General features: G+C 47.2%; 1 protein-coding gene across 1 annotated transcript; it reads left to right on the forward strand.

The window, feature by feature from the left end:
• The first annotated feature begins 4266 nt into the window (after positions 1 to 4266).
• Positions 4267 to 7488, forward strand: LOC136508182 (suppressor protein SRP40-like). The gene is made up of 7 exons (XM_066502810.1): positions 4267 to 4548; positions 4655 to 4719; positions 4830 to 4873; positions 4968 to 6118; positions 6705 to 6794; positions 6896 to 6957; positions 7120 to 7488. The coding sequence occupies exons 1-7, from the start codon at positions 4303 to 4305 to the stop codon at positions 7223 to 7225; spliced, it is 1764 nt and encodes a 587-aa protein (XP_066358907.1). The 5' UTR covers positions 4267 to 4302; the 3' UTR covers positions 7226 to 7488.
• The last annotated feature ends 2682 nt before the right edge of the window (positions 7489 to 10170 follow it).

Here is a 10170-nt window from a genome sequence, read left to right on the forward strand (position 1 = left end):
CCCCCTCTCTCTCCACGCGGGCGGCACTCGGAAGTTGGAATGAGCGGTTGAGGACGAGGCCACCCGCAGCGCTCCCCGACCACACCTCCCTGTCCGCCAGCCCCTAGCGCCCCCTTCCGCAAGCCCCCCGGCGCGACGCGTGCCCCGTCCGTCGGCCCTCTGCCCAACAACATAAAACACTTAGCAACATGAAAAAACATTTGAATGCAACATACGTCCGAAAATAGATGAAGCATTTAGAACATGCACTTGTAACATGTGTGTGAAACACATGAAACATCCAAATAAAACACTTGCAACATAAGACTAAAACAACTTAAACATTTGAAATATATTGTTGCAACATATGTGAAACATATGCAACATCCAGATAAAAAACGATTGCAACATACGTCTAGAAACAGATCAAACATTTTGTACAAACGCTTGCAACATGCCTCTGAAATACTTGCAACATGTGCAACATCTTCCGATATACTTTTGCAACATCAAGATGAAACAAATTGCAACATACATCTGAGACGTCTAAAATACTTGAAACATACATATGCATCATAGAGGAGGGAAGGCCATGGCCGGTCGATTTTGGCCATCGCGATGGGAGCCGACGGCGAGCCGCGGTGCACGAGCACGACCAGCACCGGGCACGCTCGTGGGTGCCCATGGCTTGGCCAGGGAAGACCTGACACGCCACGACATGTGAGCCCCAACGGCCATGTCGGGGTCACCAGCACGCGCGACTACTATGGGGGATGGACGGACGGCGTGGGAGCGAGCGAGCGGCGCAGGTGACTAGGACGGAGCGCGGCGCGGTCGGCGATGGGGTGCGGGGTGGTGGGGGGAAGGGCATGGCGTGGCAGCTGACGAGCACGCTATGGGGGAAGGGGCGCGGCAGGGCGGAGTGGGGCGCACGCATGTGCGTCTACGGGCTCACGCCGAGACGGGCAGATGAGCGGATAAGTGCAGTGGATATATATTTTTTTGAGAGACAACGGATGAGTGGTTGAGGATGAGCCGCATCCAGATGGGACGGACACCTGTGGCCAAGCATTATCATATATCTTTCTATGTATATAACTATGTATGAGGGACAATGCTACGGGACTCAGTTCACTTACTAGGATGTAATAATATCTTAAATAAATGTGAGTCATTGATTTGTTTTTTGATTTTATGAATTAATTAGGAGGTAGGGGCACGCACGCCTCCCCCTAAGCGGAATAAAGAAAGTCATACATTAGTACACAAATGATGTTTAGAGGCGTCCTTCTTTTCTAACGGAAGCGGATGTCTTAGCACGCGGTCACTAACCTTCACGGGAGACACTATAGCTATGTAACCGTTCCTAGAAATCAATTATTAGAGGCGGTTTCATTAAGAAATCCACCTAGAGACGGTTTCGTTAAGAGAACCGCCTCTGAAAATGCTATTTTCAAGAACGGTTGATTATGCCGATCGTCTCCTGGAAATGAGTGATTTTTAGAGGCGGTTTTATTAAGTCAACCACCTCCGAAAATCGATTTTCAAGGGCGGTTGACTAAGTCAACCGTCCTTAAAAATAGTTGTAGCACAAATAAATTCGTATGTTTTTTAAATGAAGTCGAATAAAGACAAAATTTATATTAAAATTGTAGAGCTCAACGAGATCTAAAACTTTGTAGTTGATAAAATTTTTGTTTGAGATCATTTAGGGTTCCAAATATATAAATTAAGTCTCAAATTTTGAATTTCAAATTTTTGAATTTTTCAAATAACCTTGGATGGAGAAATGTTCTGTATTAAAGTTGTAATGCTCGACGAGATCTAAAACTTTGTAGTTGAAAGTTTTCTCATCTAAGATTGTTTATGAGTTAAAATATTGATTATAAAATTCATACATATTATTACAAATAGACAACATCGTAGATCTAGACATAAGTGACTGTGTGGTGCGGTGGTAGGGGAGTGATTGCGCGATGGAAAGGTTGTGGGTTCGAATCCCAGGTGTCGTCACTTATTCAAAACAAGTGAAAAATAAATCTATGAGCTGTGGCTGGTCCTCGTCCCTTCAGGCTACATTAGAAATATTTTTTTTCTTATTTTTATTAGACTCTAAATGATTTTTAAAAAATGTTGAAAATTATTTTTAGAGACGTTTGAAAATCAATTTTTTAGTCAACTGCATCTGAAGACGACCACCCTTAAAAATTGATTTTTAGAGGCGGTTTTAACCGTCTCTGAAAATCACTTATTTTTACGATCACTGGCATAGTAGCGGTTTTAAGTAAAACCGCCTATAAAAATTACTTATTTTTATGATCGTAGGCATAGTAGCTATTTTAAAACCATCTTTGAAGATTATTTTTTACCGTCTCTAAAAATGTTTTATGTACTAGTTATACATCCAGAGACAGTCAGGAGACTAGTTGAAGCAACCAACAAACAGTTGAAGCTCTCTTTTAGGCTACTGCAGCGAGGAAAAATTATAGCGATGTCTAACAACCTAACACATTCCGAGTGGGCATGGAGTCTATTTGCCCTTTAAGCTTTTGTTAGCCTTCTTTCAATACTGTATCATTCATCAGTCTGTCGTCCATGGTTGAGTAGACGCACTTGTGAGTAGTTCAACCTGTGTGGAGCTTCAGTTTGAAGCTTTATGCCACACACATGATGATGACATGACACATGCATGTTCATGGAATCATGGTAAATACCTTCGAGCCCCTTCCAGAAGCTTCCCGGCCTGCCCAAGTGCTCAACACAGCAACACTCCGAGACTTTGGCATTTCACCCATCACCAAAACCTGGTTTCGCACTTTTACCATCCCGCAAAGTGGTTTCGCTCGTTTGCCATTATGAAACTGGTGTAACCGCTGTAATACATTTTTGGGTAGTTTTAATTGGTGGAAAAAAAAGACGACACACCCTTCCCCTTCTACCCCTGCGCTGCCGTCGTCGTCCAAGCGGCCCCTCCTGAGCTGGAGTATCCTAGGCGGCTCCTCGCCGTCGGCGACGTGCAGGCCGCGCAGCTCCACCGCGAACTGCACCACCAGCACCGTCCCGTTGCCCGCGCCGCTCTGCTCCAGCGCCTCGACGTACTCAGGCCGCGCCGCGCGTGCCATCCCCACCACCATCACCGCGGACACGGCCGCCTAGCCCGCACGGCAGGAACGCTGCGGTCACCTCGGCGCCGAGCGCGAGCAAGCCGGGGCACTTGGCCGCGCCCTCCCCGTCTTCGCGGGAGGCGATGGAGTCGACGTCACCGACGAACGCGGAGTCCTCCTCCCACGCAGCGGCCCGAGCGCCCACGCCTCGGCCGCCACGCGCTCCAGCTCCGCGGAGTTCCCCAACCGGCCCCACCGCTTCCGCCGCTCCCCGACGGCCTCCTGCCACCGGAGGATCTCGTCGTTGATGCGGCCATACCCGGACACGCCCCCGCCGCTCGTACCGCCCCTCGCGGGGCAAGCGGCGGCGTTGTTGGGCGGAGGAGTAGGAGGGGAGCAGAAGAAGCTGGCGGAGGGCGAGGAGGGCGCGCCGCTGGGCCACAACCCCTCGGTGGCCATGGAGTGCTTCATCTTCCTCTAGAACTTGAGCTCGGGATCATCCATGTCTTTGTGTCCTCTCTCGCTAATCACTGCTTACTTGCTCAGTAACCTGTCGAACATTATCGCGCCATCCATCATCGATGGCGCCACTGGCCATTGCTGCTCACCTACCATGCACCTCTGTTCTTGCTTTCCTCGTTCTCAGAGCTAAGACTAGAGTAGAGACGGACGGATCGGACGAGAGCACGGTCGGCCATTCCCGGCGGCGCGGCGGAGCTCCATGCCGTCGGCCAGTGCGTTATTAGCTGTACGACCATTCGCTGACGGCTGACGAGGTCACAGCTACCGGCCGTCAGCAGTAACGTTGTAACAGTAATGAACAGGTGACTATCGTATAATGAGAAAGTAGCAGGGGTAGAGGGGGAAGGGTGTATCTTCTTTTTTTCCACGAATTAAAATTATCCAAAATATATTTCAGCGGGTTACATCAATTTCATAATGGCAAACAAGCGAAACCACTTTGAGGAACGGTAAAAAGTATGAAACCAGTTTTTGAGGACGGATGAAATGTCAAAGTCTCCAACACTCCAGCGCGACCGGACCATCGATCTTCTCACTGACCTTGCGGACCCGCCCAGACCGGGCCCGCACGTCATAGAGACTCACCGGACCAACCCCCGTGCTCCCCAGCACGCGCCGTCACCGCACGCACCACTCCACCGTTCCGTCTTCCAAGCCTCCAAGTATAAACCCCGCGGCCGCAAACCCTAGCCGCCAGATGCTCTTCGTCCCGCGCCAAGTCGCACTCGCCGCCTCCTCACAGCACCGCGCCGCCGCTTACGCTATGGCCAAGGAGGAGCCCAAGAAGGAGAAGAAGAGCAAGAGAAAGGCGGCCGCGGCGGCCAATGGAGCCGCCGCCGCCATCAGCGCGAGGGCCGCGGTGGTCGCCTCCGTCGCCGCCTTCCTCGAGTCCGCCGGGCTCCCGCGCACGCTCGCCGCCCTCCAGTCCGAGGCCGGCCTTGAGGTAACCTTCGGTCGTTTTCCTCTCCTCTCCTGTACTGTGCGTTTGTGGTGTTGCCGTTTTGGTGCGCTGTTGCTGAGGCGCCCGATTGTGGAATTTCTGGTTCCAGGCCGCTACGTGGGGGTCGTCGCAGGTGAACTTGGAGGAGCTGGTTGCCAAATTCTTAGAGTCGAGGTACTAATTCCAATTAACATTTACCTTTGTCACATTTCTTCAATTGGTGAATGGTGTGTGCTGTTAGCACAGTATGATCGGTTGCTGATGCAAATTTGGTTGTCGCCCAGCAATTCAACTCCGGTGGCTGCCGTCCTGGGAAGCAATGAGCAAGGTAGCATCTTTGTTTGTTCAAATTGGTGTTGTTTGCCTTTGATTGATACCTTTATTTACTTTGGATTCGTGCTGACCTGAATTCGCTGGCGCAGACAAGGAAAATGGCGATACAGCAGGAGAAGTTAGCAAGAAAAAGAAGAGAAGTGGCGCAGAAGCTGGTGAGCCCGAGATTAAGGCGAGCGAGCCTTCAGCTCACGAAAAGCCTAGTGAAAATATAGGCGATGAGGCTAAAGAGAAGAAGCAAAAGAAGAAGAAAGACAAGGGTGACCCTTCAGCTGCGAATGCTGCAAGCAGTGAAGCAACTGAAACAGTGAAGAACGATGACCAGAAGCTTGATGTGGACGGTGAGGCCAAAGAGAAGAAACAGAAGAAGAAGGACAAGAGTGACCCTTCAGCTGCGGATGCTGTTACCGGTGAAGCAACTGAAACAGTGAAGAACGATGACCAGAAGCTTGATGTGGACAGTGAGGCCAAAGAGAAGAAACAGAAGAAAAAGAAGAAGGACAAGAGTGACCCTTCAGCTGCGGATGCTGTTAGTGATGAAGCAACTGAAACAGTGAAGAACGATGATCAGAAGGTTGATGGCAAGAAGAAGAAAAGTAAGAAGCAGGGGAAGGATGATGATGTTGAAGCTAAGCTGGAAAAGGCAGAATCAACAATAATTAACAAGTTTGAGGCAGCAGAAAAAGTTAATGGAGATGGCAACGAATCAAGAGAGGAAAAACCAAAAAGTCAGAATGATGGTGCTGACGAGAGCAGTGGTGCTGTGGAAAAGAAAAAGAAGAAGAAGAAAGAGAAATCAGCTGTCGAGACTTCAGAGAAGACAGATGCAGGAAGTGCACCTGCTGAGGCTGATGGTGCCAAGGGAAAGAATGGTGTTGTAGAAACAGTGAAGGATGATAATGAGAAAAAGGCGAAAAAGAAGCGAAAGAAGTCTAACCCTGAAGAAAATGTTCAGGTGGATGTTAAAGAGGCTGCAGGGAAACATCCAGTCCCGAAACCAGATGATGCGAACAAGAGTGGAATGGATGTTGATGAAGATCATCAAGGAAAGTCATCAAATGAAAATGCAGTTGCTGGCAAAAAACGGAAGCTAGAAGAAGTTGAAGGAAGCATTGTCCCTGTGACTCTGAAAGAAGATAGTAGCACAGCTAACCAAAGTCTAAGCAATGGCTTTGCTGAGGATAAAACAAATGAAGATAGCAACATAAAACCAAGTAAAAGGCAGAAAAAATCATCTGAAGTATGCAGCTTTCTTTCTCTCTAACCATTTGTCCATTTGGCTTTTTTGTTTGCACTTCGTTTCCTGTAGTTCAGTCACCTTAGGAGGTGTTATCCATAATTCTTAGATCTTGTTTATATACATGATGCTTCATTTACTACTAGCTTCCTTAGCAGCTTGCTTTTGCATTATGGTTAAGAAATGCCTCCATAATAACTGAGGTTCAGAAATGCCTACATAATAACTGATTACCAGTCTGGTATGATGTCCACTAGCGTGAATGTTTAGAAATTCATTACATTTGCTATACCTGATACATTAGATCCACTAATCATTCTAATTTGCATGTCAATACTTTGTATAATAGGGATTATGCAGGTAATCCGAGTATCCGACCATTGATGCTGTTGCTGATCTTATGTTTGGTAGTGCTCATGATAATGATCTTATTAGGCCCATTGGCTCATGGATGTAGATATTTCGTGATTAATCTTGTGACAAACAGCAGCAGCAGTCTTTTCTGTTCTGAGCAGTTGAAATAGGTATCATTTGTCTGACCAATGTCATCAAAATTGTGATAAATTTTCTTTTTGTTCATCTACTGCAGCCTAAGAGTGTGACTCCTTTTCAACGGATTCAGGTGGATAGTGTCACATTTGCAGATGAAAGGCTTCAGGATAACTCATACTGGGCTAAGGTGCTTTACTGCTTTGTTGATCATGGATGCATATGGTGAAAGATTTTATCATTTATCAAGCTTAACCTTTTTATGGCCTATCTGTGTTACCTCTCTTTCAGGGCGGCGCAGACACTGGTTACGGCGCAAAGGCACAGGAGATCCTTGGCCAAGTCAGGGGAAGGTCAGTACTTGTTCCTGTTATTATCTTTGATTTCTTTCATCAAGAACAATAAGGGGCTGAGGACGTCTAATGAACAATTATACCAACAGAGTGGTCAATTATGTCAGCAGTTTATGATCCTGCACAAACCTAACACCAGGTCACAACACTTCCATGCTACAGGGGGTTTAGGCACGAGAAAACCAAGAAGAAGCGTGGAACCTACAGGGGCGGGCAAATTGACTTACAGACCCATTCGATCAAGTTCGAGAATTCAGATGACGAGTGATTGCTGAACCTGAGCTTCTCCTAAAGATGGAAGCCACAACATTAGCAGTTCACCAATTTATATAGCCATTATTACCTGATCATTTCTGGTACGAAGAAGTGAGGCTACGGAAGGAAGGTGCTACGTGGTACAGCGGGATTATGATTATTGCAGTGTGCCAATTTTGCTAGCATGAACCTCCTGCAAAATCATCGAAATTTTGTTTGCTGGGTTATCTGATGTACCAAATTTGCTACTGCTTATGCGACGTGACGTTTCTACTATGTGTATTATGAGTCTGCCCGTGCACTCGACTCGACTTATAATCCTTTTGAAATGACTGCCTTCGAGCTGGTAATCTGGCTACATGAGCTGCTGTTAGTACAGGGTGAGTATTGTTTCTGCATCAAACAGGATTGAAATTGCTGCTATAACTGCAGTGAGCTGGGACGTGAGCAGAGGCCAAGAGGTACCCGTCATGTTCATGTGTACGCTTGGGGCATGTTCGCTGCAGCTGCCGTTTTTTTTTTTTTTTTTTTTGAATCCGGGTATTTCATTACTCATTGGCTAACAAATCGTTAGCAACAATTACAGATATGCATTCAGGTATGGAGTCTGAAATGATCTCCTCACCCTCAGTGCACATATGACGCAGCTTAGCCAGCATATGCGCGGCTTCATTACAACTTCTACTCCCAAAAACACACTCAAAACGGCAGCTGAAGCATCATACACCTCTGAATTAACGGCGCCCACGACTTCCATAGCATCAGTCTCCAGAATGAGCCGGCCAATTCCCAGGCTTGCTGCCATTTGTATACCCTGAAGGCACGCAATCAGCTCAGCTTGTATACCCTGATTTTCCCTCTTCCTGCCTGCACCACATCTCCATCAGAATCCCTGATCAAACAGCCCCAACTACCTGATTTTTCACTTGGAAGGAAGGAGCCATCACAATTGAGTTTCAGGACGCCATTTGGAGGTCTCCTCCACACCTGTTTTCGTTGACCTCCCTGCGTTGGCTTGCTCGTGTGTTGTAGCAGATTTTCATTTGCATACAGCTCAATGCTTCGGACAATTGCCTCAGCAGGCCTGCGTCGTCCCTCCTCTCTGATGCAGTTTCGTTCTGACCAAATGAACCAACCATCGATTCTCTCTTCGGTTCTCGTTGGCTCCAAATCCACTCCACTGCCCCATAAGCATCAGGAATCGCTGCAAGCTCTTTCCTTTCGGTTTCCAGATTCAGAGCACTCCAAATCTCCTTCGCCAGCTTACACTTAAAAAAGAGATGGCCACCATCTTCGCTCATCTGATTGCAAACCGGGCATCTTGTATCAATTTTCATTCCACGACGGATCAAATTGCACCTGAGAGGATGACTGTTATGAATGAGCTGCCACATGAAGTGTTTTATTTTGCTAGGGCACCTAAGTTTCCACAGACCCTTCCAAACTCCCGTGGTAACACACGAACTCCCTCCTTGTGCACCAGCTAAACATCGTGTTCTTTGAGCATCAGCACGGCCGACCTTCTAGGCGCTTTTCACACTAAAAATGCCATGCTTGTCAAAAAGCCAAGCCAGGGTATTATCGCGTCCTTCAGGAACTGGCAAAGCAAGGATTACTTCTGCATCTTCCTCCCAGAAAATCTCTCTTACCAGCTGGTCATCCCAAGAACCCGTCATAGGGTTTATCAAATCTGCAACATTGGTTAACAGAGTTGTCCCTCTCGGCGTGACCGGGAACCTGCACGTGTCCCTCGGCAACCAAGGATCGGTCTAAATATTGAGACCCACCCCATCACCGACTCTCCAAATCATGCCCTTCTTCACTAGCTCAATGCCCCGAAGAATGCTTCGCCAGGTATAGGACATCCCGGCCTTCGGTCTTGCTTCCAAGACTGAGGAAGTTGCATAATATTTAGCCTTCAGTACTTGAGCACATAAAGAATCTGGTTGCTGCCACAGACGCCATCCTTGCTTCGCAAGCATTGCCAGATTAAATAGATGGATATCTCTGAAGCCTAATCCCCCCTTCGTCTTTGGGCTTTAGCATCTGCTCTTTGTTCATCCAATGAATCTTGTGTTTGCCTTCCTGATGGTTCCACCAGAACCTACAGATCATAGCGCCTATTTGGTCACATAGGGTTTTAGATAGATCAAAGCAACCCATCGCAAAAGTTGGTATAGCTTGTGCCTGGCCTTTATCAGGATCTCTTTACCAGCCCATGACAGAAACTTTTCATTCCATCCCTGAATTCTTTTCTAAATACGCTCTTTCGGATAAGCAAAGGTGTCGGTTTTGGAAAGCCCAACATGCACCGGCAACCCAAGATACCTCTCATTCATCGTCTCCTTTGTGACTTGGATGGAGCACATCACCGACAATCTTCTTTTGCTGCACCTTGGTGTTCCGGCTAAAAAGAATGTCTGACTTAGCTTTGTTTATTGCTTGTCCCGAGCAGTCCTCATACAGCTGAAGAATAGTCTGCAAGTGCCTGCAATCCCCTTCTGTTGCACGAATCAAGATTAGAGAGTCATCGGCAAACAAAAGGTGAGAAATGCTTGGTACACTTTGGCAAACTTTAACACCCGCCATGAGGCCATCTCTTTCCCCTTTCTTAAGAAGTGCAGAGAATGCTTCAGCACACAAAAGAAAAAGGTAGGGAGATAGAGGGTCCTCTTGTCGCAACCCCCGCTGAGGAACAAATTGCTCTGATAGATCCCCATTCACCTTCACTTGATATCTCATTGTAGATACACATTTCATGATCAAATTTACCCATTGTTCAGCGAAACCCAATTTTCTCATCATTTCTCTTAGGAAGCACCACTCAACCCTATCATAAGCCTTACTCATATCTAGTTTGATAGCAGCATAACCCAAATTCCCTTCTCTCTTATTAATCAAAAAATTAGTAAGCTCATAAGCAGTGAGGATGTTATCTGATATTAACCTTCCTGGCAC

This window comes from Miscanthus floridulus, chromosome 15 (genome assembly GCF_019320115.1).
Source record: "Miscanthus floridulus cultivar M001 chromosome 15, ASM1932011v1, whole genome shotgun sequence".
Taxonomy (NCBI): domain Eukaryota; kingdom Viridiplantae; phylum Streptophyta; class Magnoliopsida; order Poales; family Poaceae; genus Miscanthus; species Miscanthus floridulus.